We start from the raw sequence: 26,546 nt of genomic DNA, 5'->3' as shown, positions 1-26,546 counted from the left end.
GATAATTAGGACAGTCGGAGCCACATACTGACAATGCCCATCTCTAAAAGATTTCGCTGGTATGCTCACAGTTTGCTAGGACAACCCACCGTTACTTCGATGCCACTGTCATCTTAGGAAGAAGAGGATAGGAACCAGTTTTCCACCTAATCACGCAATTTGCTCTTCTGTGCAATGTAAGAAAAACTCACCAGAGTAGTTAATGCCATTGCAAGCCGTAACTAGATTGCAGTCCAGATCACCAATCCTGAATTAGACTTTGCGAGCTTAAGGATGAATAACTGCAGGACTTCAAGTATATTATAATGGAAGCACAGCACACATATATTATTAATACTTTTCATTGACATCAACCCTATTCTTATGCCACAGCTCAAAGAGCCAAAGTTTTTGATTAATATTCAGAATTGCTAGCCAAACATTTTCATACTAAATATGATTTATTTGGATTCCTTCAGGGCCACAGACTTTTTCAATGCCTGTATAATGAAAGTGAGACAAATTACTAAATTATACTGTTTACTTATCAACCTATTAACATCAACTTTTTATCTATTTGTTGGTTTACTGTGTGAAAAGGCAACAAGTCTCTAATGTTTAATATGCCTGGTGGTAAAATTACAATCATATTCTCTCCCTTTAAGAAGAGCTTTTTTCACTAGAATTGTCTTTATTCAGTTTCACTGTGGTGGTTTATAAAACTGTGCACCTCTGGAAAAAAAAAAAAAAAAACGAATCGTCCCTAACATAACTCAGTTTCAAGGCCATATTTTTATCTGATGAAGCAACTAGTAATTTGCATGCTACCTGTCAGTACTTTCCAATTCCAACACATACAACAGCACACGAGCAAGTCGGATCTATTTTAACGAAAATGATGAAATGTAAATTTATATAAGCAAAGTTTAAAGTATTTGCAAATGAAAACAGATCAGGGAAAAAAAAAAACGTCAAGAGTGCAAGCCATTTTAGAAGGCACATATTTTATGATCAACCAGCTTGTTTAAAAAAAATAAATAAAAATTAAAAGCCATAGGAACGCCTGGCCACAGTACAAGTTACCATTTAATCTCCCATTATAGTTCTACCCGCTGGAAAGAAAACTGACATAAAACCTCATTAAATGCTAACATCAAAACCTAAAGAAAATAGTTTCATAATACCACAGGTAACAATGTAGCAGGGTAAGAGGGGTAATGATGAGAAGTAGCAGGGGGAAATACATTATGCAAAGCAACGTTCTGCTCCACACAATGACAATTCATACACGCACACAACTGCAGACTGGATTCTGAGACGCACTGATGAAAACAAAACTAACTTGATCCTGGAGTGACCGATGTCCCCAGTTTCTTACCAGGGTTTCTTCAAAGTAAACGCAGGTCAAACCACCACCATTCTGCTCTTTCAACATCCAGCCCTCTGTGAAACACCTGCAAATTTAAAGCTGTGGAGGCCAGTGAAACACCACACGGCCACAGAGAAGGCAAGGGGTCAGCCAAGACCCCCTCCTGCAATCCCACCTACCCCACAAAAAAAAACCCTGCACAGCGAGGTGGCTCCTGGGCTAACGCGAGTCCAGAAAGGTTCAGACCAGGAATGGTGAGCAGTGAAGACCTGCAGCTTAAGCTGCTCGCCATCAAGGGCGCAGGCAGATCTGAGGTTTAGAGGAACCCCCTGAACTGGTTGGTGGGGCGAGCGCTGCCAGAACGCTCAGCCCGAGGCGCTGAGCAGCCGATAACCTTCACCCGGCCTCGAGAGCGCGATAACACGCGGGGCGTTTTGCCGAGAGGCTGGCAGCACTACTGGGAAGGCAAATTAACTTCAGCTACCTAGACTTTTGTCTCTAACTATAGAAGACGTGAACTTTTATTTCCCCGTTCCTTAGCGATTAATTTTGATTTAAATTCATTCGATTTCGTAAGGCGGTTGAGGACACGTGCGTAGGACACCTTGCTTGGCACAGCACAAGAGCAGATCGCATCACCGTTAAAACTTCCTTTTCCCTCTTTTTTTATGGATGTCCAAAGATTTCTAAAGAAATCTTCTTGTTAAGCTGTAGGAAATCAATTTCAATAGTACATTTTGCTACCAGAAGACTGAAAAAGTAAGCTTTCAATTTACAAGTTACTTATTCATACATGTACTTTATCTATATAAATCTGCAAAATGCATGATATTTTATCACAGCTTTTGCTATTTCTTTCAGAATCTCGATCTCCGAGATATCCATGAGAAAGCACCCTTTGCTCTGAAAAACCTTCTCTGCTGATATACAGATCATAGAATATCTCATATTGGAAGGAACCTGTAAGGATCATCGAGTCCAACTCCCTGGGTGTTCCTATAGAGGAGGGAAGTAGAAGGGTGAAGAAATAACACTCTTTATTTAGAAAACATTTAGAGCACTTTATATACATCTTTCAACTACTTTTCAGGTATCCCACATTTCTCCCCATTTCAGTGACTGACAAAGAAAGACCCAGAAGACTAATTTCCACATGCTTAAGTTACTCTTTACAATAAAATGCCTCTTTAGTATGATTTTTGTTTGATTACCAATTAATGAAATAAATATGTTCCAAAATACCTCTAGAAGGGTTTTGAGCAAAGTATTTGAAACTTTAATAAAAAATTCTGTTTCTGTGTCCTTTTCAGAAACTTCTCTGTATTTCTGTTTATCATCAGATTAAGGAGTTTTCAGCTGAATTCCCACATTTTGAGACTTTGATTATAATACAAAATACCTAATTCAGCAAAAAAGTTAAGGCAGAAGTTGCCAAGCTATGCATCCCAGGAAAGTTGTCTGCTTATGGTGAAATCACAATGGAAACAGCTTTGTTCCTGTACAGCCCTGATATGAGAACTTAATACAATCATTCTTCAGACATATTAGGAGTCTTTTCTAGGAATACACAAGACAAGTCTTACATGCTTTTGTCTCACTTTGTGTTCTAAGAAAACATATACATGCATTCAGCTAAAAGTTCTTAAAAACGTTTTGAATGGTATTTTTTTAAAGATCAGATGTGGACATCACAGATACTACTCCTCTGATTTTATTCCTCTGATCTCATGCCTAAATGCATAAAAGCAAGTTCTTAGGGTACACATTGACCTTACAAATTCCATGGAATGTGGTGGTAGCAACAGACACTCAGTCTAAAATTGGGCAACAGCTATCTCATGTGCCCTTCTGGGATTTCTCAGACTTTAACATTTATATAAAATTTATTAACAACATATACAAATGCAAAAATAAATCAATATATTTATTTCAGTCCTACTACGTCACTTAACTGAATAAAAAGTCAATGCTCGTAATGCTTTTAACAAGAACAAGCTAAACTGGGTCAGCCAAAGTTCCATCTAGCCCTGTGCCCTGTATTCAACAGTCGCCAAAATTGAATACCTGGGGATACCTAAGCAGCAGAATAAGAACACAGGAAAATACGCAATGATACCTTCATGAAATACAATATAGCCTCCAACAATCTGCAACCCAGAGACCTTCAAAGCCAGCAGTGGTGTTTTTTTTTTTAACTGCCTTCAATAAATTTTCTTCAAAGGACTGTCCTTTAATTTATATTTTTAATCCACATATAGTTCGAACGTTCACAGCAATCCTGCATCAAGGATTTCTAAAGCTTAATTACATCTTTTTATTTTTCCACAGCCTGATGCCTGCTACTTTGATGCCTCCTCATTCCAATAGTGTGTGAGAGAAGGCATGTTCCTTATGGCACCTTAGAGACATCTAATGTATTTCCCCTTAATTATTCGTCTTCTCTTTTGAAAAGTCTATCTCACTTACTTGTTCTTTATATGGAAATAGTTATGTATATTCGCTTTACCTTGTTGCTCTACTCTGGACTTTTTTTTCTCCTGCATCTTTTTCTGGGAGGTAGCTGATCAGAACCACACAACATTCAGGACGTAGACATACAACAAATTTATAAGAGTGGCATGTGGCTGTGCTTACTTTTGCCCTGTATGTCTTTATTTCTGATAACTAATAGTAGATTTAGTCTGTTGATCAATGCTGGTTTTGTGAGACCGCATCTTATTCATAACTTATTCATTACATCAGACACTATTATTTTGTATGTGGATTCAGGACTGGTGTTCCCACGTAACTTCAGTTACCCACACTGAACTGCACGTGCTATTTTACTGTGAAAGAATCCTGTAAGGATCTTTGGTTGGTCCTTGTCTTCATTTCCTTGAATAATTTGGTACCTTCAGCAGGCCTGGCCATCTCAGCATCACTTACGAGTACATTTGTCAGAATGGTTCCAGCACACGATGCTGCAGGACTCACACTCTGACCTTCCATTAACACAAAGGCTAGCCATTTACCTTCACTGCAGTTTCCTATATTCCATCTACATTTTTTATTCATGGGAGGATCTTCTCTCATATTCCAGAGTTACTTATTTCCTTTTAGATAATTCCTTTTGGGAATTCCACTGGACTACATCAATCAGCATTCTGTCAGAGTCTCCTTGTCTGGAGAAAGTTAATTTTACTTTTAAAGTATTAAAAAAATTATTTCTACTACTTTCATAGTGGATATTTTTATATTCACCATGAAATTCTCTTAAGCATTACCTCACACTATGAACTGACCTACAGTAATGTCAACAGCCACAGTTACGTCAGTGATCTATTAATTGTACTACCAATCCAAGCACTCTGTAAAAAAAAAAAAGGCTGAACATTTGAAAGACTATCATTCTCCTTCTATCAAACCTAAGCTAGGAAAAGGAAGTGTGTGTCATAGTGCTGTGACCGTAACATGTAGGTGGACCTAAGAGAACTCTCATGGTTTGATGCTACAGTAAGTATTTCTCTCTGAAAATTTTTATTAAACGAGTCTCCTGAATATGTCCGATCATCTGTATTCCAGGAGTGGGGAAACTTGCAGAATATGAAAAACATAATGAGTATATGCTACCCTCTATTTTCCTTAGTGTAAAAATAAAATATATGTAGTTTTATAGAGATGCTTTCCAGTATTACTTAGACTCTAAACCATCTTGGAATATTAAAAAAAAAAAAAAAAAGAATTAAGGCTTGAAATGTATTTCAGTAGGTAAACCTGCAACATCTCTTCTGCCGGTGAGAAAAAAGAAAAAAAAAAAAAAAGAGACTTGGGGAAGGAATATCATAATACTTGTTTCAAAACATCTGCGCTGTTTTACTCAACTGTATGTTGAAACACCTGAAAGAATATGTTATACTGCTGATAGGCTCACATGCTTCGAAAAAACTTTGTGCCAGGACATTCCTTACTAAATTAGTGACTAATCAGATGTTGTGCTGGGAAACACACCCTCACGTGTTACAGCCACCCAGGCATCTGCAACATCTAAAAAAAAAAAAATGGCACTATGACTATAGGTTCTCATGCCCCCCGTAAATAATTTCCATCATGCGTTTTGTAATCTAATGCTTGTATTTGGCACACTAGATGCAATTAAAGGTCAAAACCCAACTACTATAGAAATTCAACTCTACTTACTCTGATCTTTCTCCTATCACCATTCTAAAGATTCCAAACAATGACATCCTCTTCCTTCAACGGCAATAATTTGTACATATTTCTAAGTACCTTGTATCATTAATCATAAATGTTTCTTGCTTTTATCAGGTTTAATCAAGTTCTCAAATTAAATAAATTTGCTTGTTTCATTTTCCTTCTTATTACCTTCAGATTTCCATTATGTTTTATAAATTTTTTAGAATTTGAAAACTTGACAGGAATTAACTCAATAGGCTATTAGGAGACCTGCACATATTTTTTTCTTGTAACAAACAGCATTTTTACAAAACTGAAAATGTAGTTTCTATATTCTTGCTGCATACAGGGGGCATGTTGCATATGGAAAACTGTGTAGCACTATGGAATTTTCAATCTTTGTTCTTGTTGCTGAGATACAAGACAGTACAAAATATTATTTAAATAATTAGTTTCTCAACATATAATAGTACAGAAAAGCAAGCTTTCTAAGCAGAGAAAACATGTATCAATTCAATGGCTTGAGTTTCAGATTCTAGAAACCGTGGCGTGGTCTGCAGAATCACCTGAAAGCTGGTCTCACAATGCTGAAATCAATGCTCAGGGACAACTGTCCCTAGAAGCATTTCTGTACATCATGTATATACACTCTCACAATCGCATGGAATGCTGATTTGTGTGGCAAGAAAAAAAAAAAATATCTGTGACTGGCAACAACGGTGACAAGCAATCATGGGAACTGGGAGACAAATGCCTCTGATAAATGTACCTATGGCAGGTTTGGGTATTTGATTCAGAGACTTTCTTGTGCGGAACAAACCCTATTCTTCTCCTCAAAATAATAAAATAACAAAAGCAGCATTTCTGCCTACAGGAAACAGATATTATAGACCAATATTAAAAATGGACAGAAGATATTTGTACTTGCAGTAGAAAAATATTTTTCACATTTACGCTTGGCATAAGCCGTATCATTTGCTCTTCATGCAGTCTTTAGTAATAATATGAAAATACAGAATATGGTTAAGCTTGCTACCTGTTTTTATGGAGTTTTTTATCAAATATGATTTGACTTGCGTTTAAGAAAAGCAATACCAGAATGAAACAGTCTGTTTTTTTTTCTTAATCCTAAAAGCAGTCTCTCTATTTAAAGTAACACTGGGGGCTCCCTGAATGCTATAGTTTATAAATACCCTTTAAGATGACAAGTCAAATGACTTCAGGATTGTAAGTTATCTCTCACAGTTGTTCAACTGTTAAAATGGAAAGTGGTAAGAATAGAATAAAAATACTGATGGTGAAAATGTTACATGTGCAATGGGATAAACATTGGGAATAGGACACATGACTATTTTAACATTAACCTTTCCACTTAAATTTACTCTCTACCCTTTAAGAAGATCGGTTTTGTAAAGTTGTCTCCTGATGAGCAATTTGAGGTCTGTCATTCTGTTCAAAATTCTGATCAGAAGTGCAGTCTTCCTCTATTCACGATCTCTCTGGTACTTGTTGCAACGACATTCTGCTGTTTTCAACATTAATAATAATTCAATGCAACCCACCTAATTACGTAATAAAAAAAAAATTTAAAATATGTATAAAAGGTTAAAAATACGAACATTACATTTGCAAGCAGAACAAATCTCAGGGGCAGGCAAACGTACCCAACAGCTCTGTGGCAGTCAGACAGGCTATTCCTGGAATAGGCAGCAGTTAAATTTGTTGTACAGTTTAACCCTACAAAGAGTTACAAAAAGGATGTTTTCACTGGATGTCAGTTTTCTGTTCTCTTTAACAGGGCTTGGTACCTTGCCACTTTAAAAAAGTACTATTGCTTGTTAATCAATGCAAAGGTGCAACAATACGCAGCTAAGGTCTATGTGTAGATATTTTACTAAGTCTGCCCAAGCTCTTTGAAGTCTTTTAACTAGAAGATAGCCTTGCTAAGTCAGAGAGTTGCTCTAAAAAGAGGATATTCTTTAGAAGGAACTGACTTCTTCCAGTTTGCACTGTCTGCAAAGCCATGGAATACAGTACCTCCACTTAAAAATAAGGAATTAAAGATTGAACTCCAACCGGTAACCTGGTGTTAGCTCTAGTGCACTGATATGCAGCTACTTCTGCAGAGTCACAACTACAAATGGTGAGACATATGACATGGATTCCCACCGTAAATTAGAAAATCCCAGAATCCTGAGTACTTGTTCAAAAGTCTTTACGGACCAGGGATAAGATATTCAGGGTGAGGGCTGAAAAAGGCAGGGAGTGACAAGCTCTTCCATTCAGAATGATGCAGCTGCATCCAAGTCTTCTTTCCCTATCTGAACCGGGTAGGAAGGCTTTTTCTGTCCTTCAAGAGGCAGTTCATAACTTGAGCTTAAGTTCAACATGTGAGTTGAAGTACACCTGTCTAAGAATGAACGTTACTTTTTGGCTGACATTTTATAAGACCATGTCCAAATCTCCGGGATCCTTCAAGTGGAAGGATCTTTATCTAGGTTATGAGGGGTCTTTATCACTTTCCCCCCACACACACTTCATTCCAAGTTTCACTTTCTTATTGAGGAAATACCTGTCAATCACATCCTTGGACAGGTTTTCTTGTAATGCTATTTAGGCTGACAGCCAAAATAAAAGTATACCCTTCTACACCCTGCCTTTGAAGTATGCTGTTTATAATAAACACTTTGTAAATATAAACAAGTCAAAAAAAGAAACAAAGCAAGGGCTTTATACTGAAAGTGCAGGAATACTTAGAATTGACAGCAATAGATAAAGCGTGCCTGCCAGTAGCTGACAATTTCCAAACAGCTTTGAAAAACACATACGGAAAGAATAACAGATGCTATGGTTAGCATGAGAAGGCTGATGTGCTCAAAAATAGTCAGGGAACAACATCTTGTTAGACTCGGGGCATACCCAAATATTGTCGCTTTTAATTAGGTTGACACTCTCCGTATGGGCCTTGCACCCCACACCAAGCCAAGACTGTTTGCTTCAGGAGGGGTCCCTGAAGACAGGAAAAGTGATCGGAGATGGATGGTACCAGCAGAATTCCTCTGCAGTTTTTAAGATATAGTTTTTCTATAGAGATGTTCACAGGCTTAAGAAATCAACCCACAAAAATGGGATACAGAAATACTTTAAGAGAAGCTTGTAGTTTCCATTGTATGCCCAATGTGTGGCCCACAACTCAACACTGAAGAGAGTATGTTTTATTTTCTCTGCAATTAGACTTTCAAAGCTGCTGAAAAATACTGGTGGCATTACTGCTCTGTCAGTAAGAAACACGAAACTATTAAGAAGTGAAGGACACCTCCAAACTGCCTTGCTGAAATCCGGGAAAACTCGACAAACGGCCCACAAGTTCAGATGCTGCATCTGCCATACTTGCTCTTGTCTAAGATGGAAGAGCGCTTGTTGTTGAGACAGTGCAAAGGGGAGAAAGGGACAAGTGGCATGGGAAACCTCCAGCATAACACTAACCATTTTGTTGATTTTCTCTTGCTGAATCTCTGGTTTGTTTCTCCACTCACCTCCTTAATGGAATTTTCTGTATTTGCTTTATCACTCTCCTTTCAACTCCCATCAGCTTCCAGGAGTTTTGTTTTCTTAGTGCTGGAAACAAGCTGAACTAAAAAAAAAAAAAAAAAAAAAGAAAAAAAAAACCAAACCCAAAAAACACACCTGCAATTCTACATGTCTTGTACTTAATGTTTAGTTAATACTGTGATCAGAAGAAACATTTTCTCATTACAATAAACAAAGCAATAAAAAAAGATGTGAGACAGCCTAGATGATGGTAGGCAGCAGCGGGGGGGTTACATTTTTTTCCCCAGTGATGATAATCCGGGTATTATGTGACATGCCAGCGAGCATGACACAGAGCTATCAGAACTGGGTCAGCTCAGAATTAGCAGTTCTTAGGTTGTTCACAACGTCCAAATCCACCTGGCTGTGCTCACAGACACCTTTAACAGAACTGCGTTTTTAGCACAGACGATCCAGAAGCAAAACTCTCATGAACAACTAAGCAGTGACTGCACCTCCATATTTCAAAAAAATAAACACAGAATGGAGCTGGCTTTATTATATGTTGGAAATTGCTGAAGAAAAACTGCCTTATGTTTAAATGAAAGATGACCAACAAAGGCTGTATTTCCATCCTCCCATCATTATGGAGCTAGCATTTTTCAACTGAGCGCAACCGTTAATTTTTACCAGTGAGTAACAAAGGAAATTAATTACTGAGTCACTTTTTCACAGGATGCAGCATACCCTGCAGTTTGCAAAGACTGCACTTATGCCAGGTATTTAAGTATTCAAGCTTTGTTTATTTAAGTATAGTAAAAATACATGTCTCACTGTGCTGGTGCCCAGATGACTTTTTTTTACCAACATGGACACAAACTGGCAAAATCACAGAATCATTCAGGTTGGAAAAGACCTTTAAGATCATTGAGTTCAACTGTAATGCTAGGCATAAGGATTTTTAGAAGCCTCCACATGAAATCTCCTGAAGTTATTCCATTAAATTACTCCTTCCAACTTACTCAAGGAATAATGTTTATCTCTGAGAAGATACAAATGGAACACTAAAAAAAAAAAAAAAGTTTTCAAACAATATGCTTAGAAATTACTGAAATCTCATGTCTGTAAGAGATTAGCCAGACCAAAAAACAACTGTCAAATCAGACTATGTGGTATGCTCTTGAAATGTTAATTAAATATTTGTATTAAAACATTTTTGTTATCAGAGTAACAGAAGACAAACAATTTCACAGAGGTAAACAACAGCAATCTTCTGAATGACTCCCTAGTATCTAAATTCTGCAAAACCAATATGAAAATCTTTCAGAGCTCTCTTAATAGGATAAAAAGTTTAAAATAATTCTTGATAATTTTGACTACAACTAGCCAATGGGTTAGAGGAAGGGACAGGATTGTGGGACAAATGAAGAGAATAATACATTTCTCAAGGGATTATGGTTTATGAAGTTAAACCTAGAAAAAATAGACCTATTCAAGCAATTTCAGTTCAGCTGCTCTCATTTGGATACCTGGAGAGATAATGACCAAATTAGTAACAGTTGAGAAGCTGTTAAAACAGTCAACAAGGATTATTCAGTACCCAAACAAGTAAAAAAGAAGGCATATTTCTTTTTAAAAAGTACATAGCCTGTCCTAAAAAAAAGATGGAAGCATACATCTCAACTGTTTTAATGCTTTTCAGAATTTTCTATATGACACTTAAAAGCAAACTGAAGAAATACAGTTTATAGGCAATCCCTATAAGATAACTTCACGTTTAATTGAAAAGCCGTATCAAAGGGCAGGTATTAGAAGTATCTTGTTATATGAGGTTGGTATGTTCTTAGCATTTTCATTCAGTATCTGCACTAATCTTTCAGATGAGCGAGTGGCAACGCTCTGGGAGGAGTGGCAGACACTGTAGAAGGCAGAACCAGGGTTCAAAGAGGAGCTCAAACTGGAAAACGGCATAAAACAATCAACCAGCCATACTCATCAGGGATGTACTATATTTGCAAGCCAAATGCATAAAGACAAAATGGGAAACAATTTACTAAACAAGCAGTGCAGCGAAACAGGAAAAGGTGCCCAACAGAATATAAGCTACTAGTTATCTGCAATAGTCTCAGAAAAACCAAATCTGTTCCTGGGAGACATTTACAAGACATTTATGGTATATAGCACAAGTCATCTACTTAATACTGGGACGGTCCTGGTTTGAGTATGATGCTAGGAGCAATACAGATACTCAAACACGAACGATAAAAGTTTCTGAAAACATAACTCATGACTCAGCAAATATTAAACTGGGTTGATGGAATATATCCGTGTTAAAAAAAGTTAAAGTAGCCCCAGTAAAATTCTGCTGGTCCTTTGTTTCTGCCCTTACTTCCTCAGAAGTTACCCTTTTCTTGCAGCCATGACAATATTTAACCTTTATTTTTAACTAATAGGGACAGAAGGCAAATGAGGCTTACAGAGACGTAAGCAGTATTTGTTTGGTAGTAGTAAAGAGGCTGGACAATTCCAACATTTTCTCCTCATCTCTCCCATGCACCCTCCATAATGAAAGGTGAGTTGAGCTCCTGGAGATGAGGAAGGGAGGAAAATGTCTTGTGATGGCTAAGGCAAAAATCACATTATAAATCACATTACTAGAGAACCACAGGTAGTAGGCCTGACTTCAAAAGTCTGCAAACCGCTCTGTGTGAGAGGAAATCAGTTATGTGCAGCACACATTATTTCTGGCAAATATAAGAAAAAAAACCAAGCCAAACAGAGCAACTATTTCTATCAGCAAGATATACAACACCTATATAGGCCGTGCCATCTCCTTTGTTTCCCCCTCCCCTTAAAACAGAACCCACCAGCCAAAAAACAAGTGCGTAGGAAAATGTATTAAATGGTCTTCAGACTTCAAGTGTGACAGTTTTGCCAAAGTTACATCCTTTCTATTGAAATATTATTCTTTTTTGTTCCTCTAATAAAACAAACACACAAAATTTTACCAGAATGCTGATTTTATCATTTACCAAATATAAAAACAAACCCCAAAGAACACATTACCAGAGAATTGAGCTAAGAACTTGGAAATAAAGTCACACAATATAGAAAAAAAAAAAAAAAAAAAAAAAAAAAGAAATAGAATTGCCAAGAAGTTTTTGCAATGTACACAATTCTTTCTGCAATCTGCAGGAAGTTTAAGCATTTATAAATAATGCGTCTTTATGATTTGGAAAAAAACCCACCACGCGTATTTCTAGCAATCTGAGCTGTGACAGTGCATTATATAAAACAAAGAATAATTACAGTTTGATATGTGAGAAGTACAGTGGCTACCGAATACATAAAATATACGTTTAACCTGTAAATAAAACTCAATTTCTATTGCTAAGACTACAGTTCCACAAGTATGAATCCACTTCCTGCAGGTCTGCAACCACTTTTTTATATTAAGAACATTTGGGAGAATCGTATTTTTAAGTAGAATTATTTGAGGCATGTTATTTAGCCATATATATATATATATATATATATATATATATATATATATATATATATATATATATATATATGCTAGTACAAACTCATTTGAATAAATGAGCTGAACTGACCAGAACAGCAAACATTACAAAATACCAGGAGTGGAAGATTTTGATTACACTAGATGCCTTCAAATTATATTGAAGCAACCGAAAAAGGGAATGCTTGCACTCTGAAGCCTATTTTTATCTATTTATGTATTAGACTATATTCTACCCTCTGCCTTCCTTTAAGTCCACGTGAAGTTTTTTCTTCAGTCTGTTACCAGATTTCATGCAGTTGTGTACAGCCATCTGAAGAATGGATCTTGTCTGGATGACCAAAACAAGACTAAGGGACCGTGCAACAGGAACTGATACCAACAGCCCCACGTCTCGGTACTGACTGGCCCAGGCTTACAGTAGCTTCGTTCCCACCTGTAACGCCAAGGAAATGGACTAACAAGCATAAACCAGAAACACCTCCCTTACAACCTTGATTCTGTTTCAATTTCCTAATGGAAAAAGACTTCTCATTTCCTAATCTGCGCGTCTGCAAAGAGATCTCCTCGCCACACCCCGAAGGACAGAACGTTTTTTTTTGAGATACAATTAAGCAACACATCCTCGGGGTCTCAAGAGCGATCCGAATAAACGATCGTACTGTGCTTCAAATTCATTTCAGAGAAACAGCTTGCATGCACAACGAGACAGAGGTAAATCTAGAGCCCGTGCTTGTTTGTCGGGCCCTGAAGTCGTTAGTGCTGTGGAATGGTATTCCAGCACGTTGCTGCAAGAGCCAGCTTCTTACTGGAACCACAAGCACCGGCCAGTGGCACCTCTGAGACAGACAGGCCTCCACACCCCCCGGGAACGATGACACAAGGGTTGTTAACGCTCTTACTCACCTCACCACCTTCGGCTTTCTGTATATATTCAAAGGAAACAACAGGTCACCATTAAGGTACAATGTACCTGACCAGCCTGCAGACATTTCGTTTAGGACAAGAGGAATCATACTATGTATCTCACCGAGTATTTCAACCCTTTCTCCATTGATCACAAAATAAGACTAGGGAGACTACATCAGAAATCTTTAGGCTAATGACTTGCAGAGTGTCTTAAGCAAACCCAGCAGGCGACGCATATACAAATCAGAGATATGTAAAGCATCAGACGTAATAAAGGAAACATATAATTAGATGAAAGGGGGTGATAACATGAGTTTTTTTCCACTGCTGTCAGTGATATATTAGGAATAATTTTGCGCAAGTGCATTATGGAGTTCTGTTCAGATTCAAAAGATGTTTTGTATTTGTTTGTTTGTTTTTTTTTTTTTTTTTTCCTTGGAATAAAACAATAATCACACCTTGTGTGAAGCCTGTCAAGCTCTGAATGGGGCTAGTACAGAACACTGTTCTTCAGAGCGCACTGACCATTGCAATGCGTTCAAATGTCTATCAGCTGGACTGAAGCAAGCGTGGAATTTGTCTAGGTCAAAAGATGAATTCAGGTATTGGAAAGTTATGACCTGAACTTGAAGCTGATCTATCCCAACGGGAATTTAGCACCCAATAATGGTTGTGGTCCCCTACCACGCAGCAACGCTCCCCTGGAAGATGGCTCTGAGAGTCCTCAGGAATCCCCAAGGTTAACTCTCATAAAAGGAATCCAGGAAGGAGGGACTGGAAGAGTGGGGTGGTGAGGAATAGGAATGTCCTGGGTTTAGACAATAACCTCTGTGTGTCCGTGTGTAACCTTCTGTCAGTGAAGGCTATGATCTTAGAAATACCCCACTTGGCTAACTACTGAGCTTCAAGAGGGCTTTAATATTAAACCCATGGTTTTCAACATCAAGTCCTAAATTGCTTCAATAAAGACAGCTGCCAGTTAAAAGCTGCAGCCAAGAAGTGTCCTTTTTTCTTGTAATGTTCCTGTTTCTTCTTACGGAAGTCTGAGCCTTGATCAGTTTGATCATATTGGCAGCAGTGGATAAGACACGCTGTTCAGGGTGCCGTTCTTATTTTTCCCTCCTATTGGGACCAGAAGAGAGTACCCAAGTTTACCTGTGAAGAAAGCCCCCCTCCCCAGGAAGAGAAAGCCTTTCTTTCGAACTACAGGACCAGCAGAACCCTTTCAGGACTTATTTTCATGGCCTACAGAATTATAACGAAGACGTTCAATGTATAATACTGTAGTAAGTACCACACACGACCTGCAGCCTGTGAGGCTGATGCGGCTGTTAGTGCAGCAGCAAGCTTAGCATCATCTTTGGTCGGGCAAGTCTCTTCCTGGAAGTTAGTAGCTTTGATTTGTTTAAGAAAATGAGAAAGCATAGGGGGACCCGAAAACTAGCTATGTGGAGCTGCCAGTTTTCACAGCATTAACTCCTTTGTTTCTGGCTTATTCTCCTCAGTCACTCTCTGATGGCCGTTTTAAAGAACCGTTGCTTAGTCTCATCTCAGGCTGCAACTGCTTATTTTTTTAGGCTTGCTGTAAAAGGATAATTTGGAATTAATGTTAATTTCACTTCCTTAAGCTTGACCACTCAAGAAATGAAGGTGTGCCACAATTCCTGTGCATATTCTAATACATTTACTAGCACTGACTAGCGAAGCATCAGGTTTCCAAGAAACCTTGCTAGGATAGGAAGAAATGAAACAGCTATATAAAGAAAAAAAAAGTAACTTAACAAGTGACCTTCTCCACTGCTCCTTTAACAGTTGTTACCCATTTTTTAAAAAAGGCAAAATATTAGTAGAGAAGTTCCTCAGAAACAGAAGCAGATTCAAAACCAGAATGTGCTAGAAGAGCCTGTTGCACCGAAAAAGGTTCAGGATGAGATGTCATCTTGCTTCAGTTTGAAAATTTTAAACTTAAAATAGTACTAAATAACTCCCTTAGAACTAAAAACACAGGTGGTCTTACACAGACACATTTTACATGGGAGACAACTAGCATTCTCCACTTGAGTTACAAGAATGAAAAAGTGAGGCTATACCTGCTTTAACTAGTCAGCAGCGCTCAGCAAAGATCAAGAAGGACCAAAAGCAAGTGCAACAAATTAACAGTATCTTTATTGAAGGACTTTGATGCTTGGAGTATATGTGCAGCAACAGAAAGGATGCAGAATGCACGCGAATGCTGAAAAAATGCAAGTTTCAGAACGGTGATAATCAAGCATTCATCCTCAAACTATCAGCTGTCAAGTTTTACGTACAAAAATAATAGTACAAAGCATAACATTTCACTATTAAAATCATGATAAAGCTGTGCCACCATTTATGAAATATCATAGTGTGATAGCGACTAATTGATACTAATTTTCAAAACCAGAATTACATTAACACAAATGTTAGCCAGGAAACGAGTCTGTTCAGACCATTTGTTACTTTCTGACTATATTGATTTTAATAAACTGTGTGCGGCAATGCTGACGGGCACTAGAATTGCTCATTTATGCAGCTAAAACCATTAAAAATAGCTCTTGGCACAGTTTTGGCACATGCCAAGCAGCACTTTCCCAAACAACTCAAGGTAGTTTCCAAGTTGGCACAGACCAGGAATCCTTTCCAGCCCGCACAGGGCACCAGTCTGCCATAAGGCAGTTAAATGCTACGGACACAGCTGTCCTGTGCCTGGGGGCCATGGTGCCAGAAAGTGATCAAAACCACATTTAATTTACTAGATTAGGCATTGCCGCTCCTTCAAATTACCCCAGATCTACATTTTCTCTCTGTATGTTATTTAACTGTGCGATTCTCAGCTGGGTAGTGTTTTTGGTAAACAGAGGAGTATGGAGGCGTCTGATACATCTTGCTTATATCAGATGACTTGAAAAGAGTCTTTCATATCCAGTTGAGTAAAATGAAAAGCAACCATGCACCCAGCCTCAACATCTTACAACAGTTTTTCCAATTTCAACACAATCAACGGGCACATTTGTGTTAGCATTCATAAAAAAGAAAAACAAACACCCAACCCCAGTGCAAAAAAATGCAAAGTCTTCACATGAACTTATAAAAGTTCTAAATGAAACAACCACGTGCAACAACTGAAATGTAATTTATGTTCAGTAACCTCTCTTAAAGCTGCCTTAACACCAGAGGTCTGTGAAGTGTCTAAAGCAACATCTATTTTTAGAGAAGGCATGCAAGAGCCAGAGAACTGCGAATCAGTGAAGGCTCATCTCTGCTCTGTGCAAACTGTGAGAAAATCTAATAAAGGACATGCATGCCTGTCCTGTGGTACGCTGCGGAGAACATCACAGCACAAACCTCCCGTGCTTTCAAAAAGTCAACCAGCTTGTAGTTGAACACTGGTATCGATGAAAATTCACCTGGATTTCTGAGAAGGCTTTCAACAGGGTCTCTCAATAAATGATCTTATGGAGACTGAGAAGTCTTGAAATATGAGGGGAATTATTCTGGTAAAGACAGAGACCAACTGCAAGGAATTATGGAACTTTAACTGCAGAAGAATAATGCCTTAAATATACAGACTTTTAGTCTGAAAAGTAATTGTCTGTAAACTGTTTAGAGACATTGTTTATACTGCAAACAAATTAAATCAGTTAAAATTGATTTTAAATAGTTATATACTCTACACTAACAACTTGATAAAAACATTTGCCTGTGGACTGAGACAGCCCAATGGCAAGTCAACGGGTTTCATAATTATTATTTTCTATTCCTATGGATATCAACTAATATTTATTTGAAATATTAATGATTAATTACTTGTGTTGGCTACTACAGAGATACAGGGAAACCTCAGCAAGCTTACCTCCTTCTAGATAGCACTGGTATAATGATATTCCAAGAGAAAGTTACCTCCTTAAGCAACACAGTATTTTTCCCTAATAACCAACTTCAAAGAAAACACCAATTCCCAGAAAACACAAAGTATGATAATCCCACTATAAATTGTGCTGCTTTTGGCTGGGATAGAGTTAATTTTCTTCACAGTAGGTAGTATGGGGCTATGTTTTGGATTTGTGCTGAAAACAGTGTTGATAACCCAGGGATATTTCTGTTACTGCTGAGCAGTGCTTACACAGAGGCAAGGCCTTTTCTGTTTCCCTCACCACCCCATTTTGATGCTACTGTATACTTTAATATAACTCACATCAGAAAAAATACACTTTCTGCAAAGTTATTGAAAATGAAAACTGATGAACAAGCAGCAATAAACTTAGAAAAGACACTAAGATCAAAATAATTAAGTTCTATTTTAATTAGTGGGAAAACAGACTTTTAAAAATACCGGAGTAACTGTAAAAAAATCCAAAGGAAATAAAGTAAGCAATGTATTAAAAATAATATACCTACTTGCCAGTGATGGTCCTCCAAAGCTGTGCACCTGAAATTGTGGGAATATAAGATGAAACACAATGCACTAAAAGAGAAACAATTTTTTTCTTCTTTACGCACAAGGAATGTTCAAATTTGGGATAAAATGACTAAGAGAGTCTCTGTAACAGTTGAAACAGGAGGGGTACATTAACTTAAGAATAACAGTTCTTGAATTGTTTTCTGTAAACTTAACATACCAGTTAAAAATGTAAATGGAAAAAAAAAACCAGTATCTTGTATTGCTACACTTTCACCTGGAAGAAAACCAGCATAACTTATACTTTGCATCTACAAACTGACCACCACTTTCTACATTCCTCATGAATCTGTAATAGTCTTGCCATCTAGTGGCTGGCTGGAAGTGTGAAGCAGCCCCACACACAGAAGTGTTACACTAAGAAGAATTTTTTACTGCTTTTTGGAGTACTACTTCATTGATTTCAAGTCACTATCGCAGGATTTCTATAGTATTACTTCAAGAACCTAATTGTTCTTGAACTCTGTGTACAATGTCATCACAGACAATAGTAAAATAAAAAAGTTAATTATAGTAAAATAATCATTCTGTAAGCTGGGAAACACATGTCTTCCCAGCTTTGCCTCTGTGGTGAACGGTTAAATCATCACTTGGAAACAGGAGTGAAACACAAATGAAGATGGAATGGTATTCTTACTCTCTCAGCTTGGTCAATCTTGGCACATCTTGGATTGGGTCAAGACAAAAATATCAGTAATTACATCTAAGAGACAATTTATGTAAAACATCAACTTCCAACTAGTGAGGTATTCAACATCAGCGGTGATTTATACCACACAGAGCTTACAAAATAAATTCTGCTAAGCTTTATAAAAAGTTGGCCTCTGAGCTTGTAATGCTCAGGCAGGAAACAGCGTGGTAATGAAGACTCCGGAGGAGGCAATGACAATAAACCGTGCTTCAGAAAAGGTTGCAAATAGCTGCTGTAACTTAGCAGGGAACAATAGGCTTTGGCAGTCAGAAATGACGTGGTAGCATATCAAACAGGAATACCATGCTCCTCTGACACCTATTTCCTGCTTTTGTATTACGTCCAGTTGACTTTTTCAAACACTTTGCGTGGGGATTCAACATCGAACAAAATGCAAAATAAGGCACTTGAAACAGAAAATCTTCCTGACAATGAAAATTACAGACTGATGATGAGCATTCTGCCAAAGAATTTTCAAGATGGTAATGAAGTACAGGACAGGAATTAAAAAAAAAACCCAAAACACCAGTCCAGCCAACAAAGTCAAAATCCCTTTCAAGCTTGGTTGTATTCACGTAAGACTTTATAGACACTGGAAACAAAACACTACATAAATTAGAAAAAAAAAATACAGCTCACTTCTTAATTCAACTGTGCTAAGACTGTAAACAGAGTGAGAAACTACCTAAATTGACCAATTTATATTGGGTCTCCCACACATTCCGACAATGATATGATTAGAGCAATGTCAGAAGTAGTATGGATGTTTAGGAAAATTTTGTATTTTGGAAAACAATGCATTTTCAGACCTAGCAGCTAAGAAACAAGAATGATTGTTCACTGACACCAATTATACTCCTGCTAAAACAAATATCCTAATGCCCTTTCTATAAAATATAGCAAAATTTCATTGAAAACGGTAATAGATCATCATAGATATATTCTGAAATTAGCTAATACTTTTATAATAATCGTAATATCAAAGTGGATGTAGTAATGAACTAACTTGCTCTGAATTGCAGGTGTTTAAGCAAGGAACACTATCAGTATACTGCCTTACCTTTTAACCTTGAGAATACTAAATCCTTTATTATCTGAAGAATTAGCACGCCAAGTATTATGAGAGAAGTCAGATGATACACTCTCCAAGGGGTTAGTGCAACAAACCTAGAATGTTAAGAAATAAACAAATATTGAATACTTTTAAACTTATTGGAAGCATACGTAAACTGACACCTGCTATGAGTACTGAAAAGACAGAGGAAAAAAATAGACTGATATTACATTAATTGAATTTAGTTTCTCCCCACAACCTTTTCACAGGAAGCAAACATTGAGGGCTCCGAGCGTGACTGTCTCATTTACAGATACAATTGTTAAACATTGAATTTGTAGTAATTTTTGTCCATACTCTACATAAGCACAGAGGAAATATAGAAAACAAAAAGTATTTTAATTACTGCATAGGAAACATTACTTTTAAAATTAGTTATGGTTTTATTAACATAAATTGTCTTAGCACAACACGTATAAGAAAGGTTAAACATTTTCTTGTGCTTCCTATAGGGCCTATGTTCCCACAAGATTTTTATATAAATCATTCTTTCAGAGGCAAAGATGAGGTAAAACTATCCATGGCATAATACGCGAACTTGTCTTCATAATGAACTTTTGTGAATTCTGTTTTCCATTATGGAATTGTTTAGAACATGTCTAGTCAAGTCAAACAGACCTAGACTCAGAATGAATGATTTATAATCTCATGCCCTGTTGACACTGCTATCCAGGTGTGTTTGGAGATTAGTTGGGAGATTAACACATCTGTTTTACTGACAAATCTTAACTCACAAAAAATGATGTGAAGTGTAAAAGAATTAAAATTCAATTAAATAAAATTAAAAAAAAACCTGGAGTATTTTAATCGCTTGTTTCGAGCACTTTAAATCAGAGATCTGAATACAGATAATGAGCACATTAATGTATTTTTAAGGTAAAAGCAAACCCAATTAACTTAAAAAAAAAAAAAAGAAGTTGAGGATAGACAAAACCAGTAAGAAGTCACTGTTCAAGGTAGCGGATCAAGTAAGAGTTACAACAGAAACAAAATCATACAAAGCTGAGAGGTTTCCAAGAAACCTCTTGGATTTGGGAACAGGGCAACTGGCCACCCAACTGGTTGCTGCTGCAGAGTTTTTCTGCAAGAAAGAGGGGGAAGGGACGTGAAAAGGAGTAGCAAGCATGGATTCTGGAGGAAGCCAAGAGACACCCTTTGAGAACACTTTAAATTTTAAACAGAAATTTGAATTCCAGATATTTCTAACAAGCTCAGGACACAATGCAGTTTTGGAAAAGTGCTCCAATATTCCTTGAAATCCTCAAAAAACAGGACTGCATCAAAGAAAATGTTCATGCCATTAATTTTCACATTTACGCAGAAACTCATATTGCCTAATCTCCCCGAGCAGACTAGAATATGTTTTCCAATACGAACAGATAAACTCACTCAAAGGTTTTTTATGAAGGGCTTCTGCATCTGTGCTGAGTTTGAAGTGTAAGACTATTCTATCAAAAAAAAAAAAAAAAAAAAAAAGTAGTATGAAATCAGTACCTCTGTGTAATTTCAGCCAGCTCAAGAAAATCAACAGAAATGTGTAGAGAAAAATCATTACAAGGTAAGTTCTTTCAAAGCTGCCCAAGCATAGCTCATTAAATCAAAACTCCCAACAGCTTTTCATAATGTTGTCCCACTATTTTAGTTTGTAATAATCTTCAGCATTAAAAACCCTTGATTCTGTTTAAGGATTAAGTTCAACTGCACTGAAGACTCTGTTTAGCCCACTTATTTAACTTATTGATAACTGGGTGTGTGGGGAGAGATGTGACACTGTACAGAAGCAGCAAATGAAGAATTTTTCATACAACTTCTTGGCATCAGAAGTTTACAACAAATGCAGACCTTTAAATTACGTGGGCTTAATACCATGGCTACTCTGTAAGTTCTTTCTGGTGCTTCTGCATTAATATTTTATAGAACCAGACAGTACCCATTGACTTAGCGACTACCATTGACCAGTCCTCAACGGTTTCAAAGATATACAATACTGAAATTTATGTTTGTGTGCATACATACACACATTCACGTTTTACTAGTTCTTAAAGGTAAGACCAGATGTTTACTAAGAAGGTTTAGTCTATCTTTCAAAGAATATACAGAACATGTTTGACCTACTTTATGCTCACAACTAAACCGTTCTCCTAGTTTCATTGCAATCACAGCTGTCACCTGCTGTTAAAAACAACTGCCCTAATACGGAGGAGGATTAGCAAACAAGGATTAACAAGGTAGCATCCTCACTGAAAGATGTTCCCAAGTCATGTCATTCTGCCTTCCCAATACTGCAGACTTTCTGCTCCATAGCTTTTGGGGAAAAAACTGCGATCTAGCTGGAGCAGCTGATGTAGTCACCAGACAAGGGCTCCTCACTTATTCGGAGGGCTTTGAATTGTTCTGATGGTACTTTTTGTGACTTAACGTTATTAGCTGTCACACTCCTTCCTCCAGTGCTTCAGTACCATTTATTTAGACTGTGCTGTTTGCAAGAAAGGCGCTCTCTCATGAATTCACTCACAGCCAGCGTGTGTCAGCCCTCAGGTGCTCCAGCAATACGGATTAGAAAAACTGTGACCCGTATGTCAGAGAGATCTACGTCCTTGAAGACCTTACTGGTCAAAAGCTGATAAGGTCCCCTTGTAGGTTTTTTTTTGGCATATGTCTATCATAAGTTTATCAAAAGGTGAGTCCAACATGCTGGGATCTGAAAACCACTTATGCTAACAGTGTCAGGATTCAAAATTCTTCTAAGAACTATCAGCATGACGTGTAGCAACCAGACTAACCAAAAGTTTCACTAGTACCTTTTGCTTACTATTAGGAGTTAGGGCTTTTTTTCCTCTTTTTTTTTTTTTTTTTTTTTTTTTTTTTTTTAAGGAAAAGAACAGAGTTTACTTAAATATTTCTAACGTGCACGCGTGTCTGACAAAACTGAAAGGCTCCAGAATAACATCATCATAAACGGCACAAAAATACGCGTTTAGTAGAAACATCAATAGCTATACTTACTCAACAAACTTTTACACTCTCTTTTTAAGCAATAAACAAAACAGACTGAAGTTTGAATTGCTTAATTTATCCTACAAGTGGTGTGGAAGTAAAACCCATTACTAGACACATAAACAAGAGCTGTCCAGCCCATGAAATTCTGAAGTATTTTGAGAGGTATGGTGTGTAGGTTTTTCTTCCAGAAAGTAGAGGTTAAAACAACGTACAGAATTAAGCATTTTACATAACGAATTCAGCAGTTAACAGGGCAGCTTGCACGATAAGGGGCCAAGAAGGTCTGCCATAGACAGTTTGGGACTGCACAATGTCCTGGGTTGAGTGAGTGGTGGGGTTTTTTGGTGGCAGGGGAGGGGGCTATCGGGGTGGCCCCCTGGGAGAAGCTTCTCAAAGCTCCCCCAGCTCCACGTCAGCTCCACTTCTGTTTGGGAAATTGAGCCAATCAGCTGCGCCTCTGCGATAACGTATTTAAGAAGGGACGTGGTGACGGGCAGTGGGACTTGTGAGGAGGAGTTGCTGCAGCTGCGTGAACACCAAGGTCAGTGGAAGAATGGAGGAAGAAAGGAGGGGGGAGGTGTGCCGGAGCAGAGACCCCCCTGGATCCTGTGGGGAGACGGCAGGGCGGCCACCCCCTGCCACCCATGGAGATCTACGGTGGAGCAGACATGGATTTACAGCCTGTGGCTCCTGCTCGCATGATCAAGGTTCTGTGCCCGAAGAAGGCCGGGGTCTCATGGGAAAAGGCAGCCCCACTGCTGTAATTCAGCGCTGGGAGGATTGCAGCATGCGGGGGAGTCCCACGCCGGAGCAGCTCGGGAAGGGCTGCAGCCGTGGGAGGGAATCCAGTCGGAGGAAGTTAGTGACCCATGACGGAGCAGTGTGGGGAACGCTGCGGCCCATGGGAGGAATTCAAGTCGGAGAAAGTTTGTGGAGGACTGTCTCCTGTGAGAGGGGGACCACGATGGAGCAGGAGGAACAAGTTCCGGACACTCCCCTCACTGAACATGAAGGAAGTGGCAGCGCTGACTGCACCCCCCATTCCCTGCCCCTGCACCACTGGGGGAGGAGGTAGAGATATCGGGAGCAGAGCTGAGCCCGGGAAGAAGGGAGGGGTGGGGGGAAGGTGTTCTCAAGATGTGGCAATGCTTCTCACTGTCCTACTCTGTTATGTGTTGTTAGTGTCTGTAATAAATGTATGTTCTTTTTTTCTTCCCCTAACGAGTCTGCCTTTTGCTCGTGATCATAAAAGGGGGATTTTCCCCATCCCAGTCCTATCTTGAACCCCAAGCCTGGCTCTCTGTCCCTTCTCATTGCCGGAGGGGAAGGTAGAGAGAGCTGCTGCATTGTGGTTGGCTGCCAACCAGGCCCAAACCACGACACACAAAAATGGTCATGAGGTGTGACAGGAGCCAGCCCCCAGCACTGGCTGAAGCAGGTATCCTCACTCAGACACAGCTCCAGAGGTGGGATACGGGCATCTGGTTTGGGGGGCTGCAACAAATGCCTCCCCCCTGGGCTGCTGGCAGCCGTGACCTCACCTGTGAAAGACGTCCTCTGGTTAACGGATAGAGCAGTCAGGTGAAAGAGCTCCTGGGGGCAGTAAGGAGACGGCAGACCGCTACGGCGTATTATCTCCAAAAACGACTGTGTAAGAACTTGAGCAATTTGGTCTAACTGGACCTAATTTGAGCAAGCCAAACCAGCTGAGCTCCTGTAGTCCTTCCAACCTACGTTCTCCTACGTAGGAAGAGCTTGATGTAGCCAAGCCTGCTACCGAACTCCACTGTGAGAGACTGAGAAACCATGATTCTAAAATGAAACTGGAAAGGTATCAACTATTGCCTGATAGGATAATTAAGTGGTGGCTGCCCACAGAGGTGGTGGAATTTCCATCCTTGAAGGCTGTAAAGACAAAACGCTGAGCAATCTCTTCTGAATTACTCATCTTTTTTGAGCTGGAGGTTGGATGAGAAACATCCTGAGGCCCCTACCAGCCTGAACAGTATTTTCATTCTATGACTATTTTAGTCCATTAAAAGTGGCTGGAGAATCTTTTTCTGTGAGATGCTGAACTTGGAACTTTAAGGCATAACAGTTTCAATTTCTTGGCCTGGCTGGACTGAAATTATTCTCAGCTGCATAATTAAGAGTCAAAACTTGTCAAATTCCACAATTAAATGTCAAAATTCTTCAACTGTATTAACACTAAACTCTTTTCTATAGTAATTTTAAACTAATGCATATACATAATACTACATATATATGTGACATTTATTAAAAAAAATAAAGCACATCATTCTGAACCTCTGCTGAGAGCTACCCTACCTGCTCTTCAGCATTTCAGTCACATTCATTTCTTCCTACCTACAGATAATTACATAGTACAAAATAATTTTCTTAAATCCCATAATGCAACTTTTCTTAGCAAGTCATGCTTCTTTATTTTTAGTGTCACACAAATATGCATTGCCGTTAATCTCTACTGACTATCCTGAAGTTGCTAAATTCAAATGCAGCCTTTTCAGTATTTTGGCAACCTCCGTATTTCGCTAAAATGTTATGTTTAAGGTCAAGAATTGTGCTCTGACTAAAAATAAAAAAAAAAAATACATATCCTTTTGACAAGGTTCCCATAGCCATGAAAGTCAGATGGAAAGAAAAGATGGGACAACAAATGCAGCTGAAATCCCCATGGCAAAAGCAAGACTATACATAGAAGAACAACACATTAAAACTAGTGATTAGGCCTAATCTGGTTAGAGAGCTTCTTTACTTGCTCCTGGAGGTGATACTATCTAATATCGTATCACCTAAAGATAGAAAAGTACCTTATCCTTGAATTTTTTCCAACTCCTTATAGTATGGGACAGCCATGTGACAATACTGGCAAGGTATGTTAACTTACATAGCAAATCATCCACTGGATCTGTTATATCAAGAAGCAGCCACCTCCCAGTGCAGAGCTCCTGGGACAATTAGCTGCACAAACCTGATCATACATAGTCATTCAAGTGGCACAAGACAGCTAAGAAATTTCAGAGGCACACACTGACATACAATATTGCAGTCTGTGAACATAATGAACTCTCACAGGGCTCGACAAAAGCCGTTTTTAATTGTACATGTGAGATACAGGGAAGGCACAGACCTACTAAATTGCTTTAAAAGTTAAATACACCAATTTGATGATAGAAGCCTCATTTCAGCTGCAAAGGTGTTCTTGTACAACACATTCTACGATCATAAATGACTTGTGCTTTGTAAACACAAACCATGAGAAAATATTTCATCAAGAATTAAACGATTTAGATTATCAGTAGCCAGAGCAAGTTATTTCTGGAAAGCCTTAATAGGTACGCTTTTCATAACCAACTATCCTTAGATCAATTACAGAGATAATCATGCAGACACATGAAAGCTATGAATAACACAGATGTGAACACGGAGCTTTGCTCCCCTGTCAGCTATTACGACACATTTATTGGCCGTGTGAGTGATTTGCAGACTTTAGTTCAGTGCTCAGACACACACATATTTACATCTTAAAATGGAAGCCCAAACTCTTCAGTGTGTTTTTGTAGAGTTCTAAATAGCACAGGTTGGTATATACTTGTTTCCTCGTTAAATGCAAAGGTGAAAATGCACTAACACCTTCCAGCCATCGTCCTCCACAGAACCAGGCTTCTGGAAGACACAGGTAAGCAAACATGGGCTATGACATAAAACAGAGAATGGCTCTCACCTGTACAAATATTTCTAGTGCATTTTGAGAAT

The 26,546-nt window shown here is 38.4% G+C and overlaps 1 protein-coding gene across 3 annotated transcripts in view; it reads right to left on the bottom strand.

Annotated features, from left to right (window-relative positions):
• Positions 1–26,546, bottom strand: part of RETREG1 (reticulophagy regulator 1) — a 69,182-nt gene that overhangs the window by 33,449 nt on the left and 9,187 nt on the right. For 2 of the 3 annotated variants that reach the window (XM_042806621.1, XM_042806619.1), the window contains exons 2-3: positions 19,716–19,822; positions 17,904–17,934 (exon numbers count right to left, since the gene is read on the bottom strand). The exons of the other annotated variant lie outside the window; for it this stretch is intronic. In XM_042806621.1, the coding sequence (XP_042662555.1) occupies positions 17,904–17,934; positions 19,716–19,822 (138 nt within the window). The remainder of the gene's footprint in view (positions 1–17,903; positions 17,935–19,715; positions 19,823–26,546) is intronic. 3 annotated transcript variants of the gene reach the window in all.

Source organism: Tyto alba, unplaced genomic scaffold, assembly GCF_018691265.1.
Source record: "Tyto alba isolate M040663 unplaced genomic scaffold, T.alba_DEE_v4.0 Super-Scaffold_48, whole genome shotgun sequence".
Taxonomy (NCBI): domain Eukaryota; kingdom Metazoa; phylum Chordata; class Aves; order Strigiformes; family Tytonidae; genus Tyto; species Tyto alba.
The sequence above is the reverse complement of the archived record's forward strand: the minus strand, read 5'-3'. Positions and strand labels throughout refer to the sequence as shown.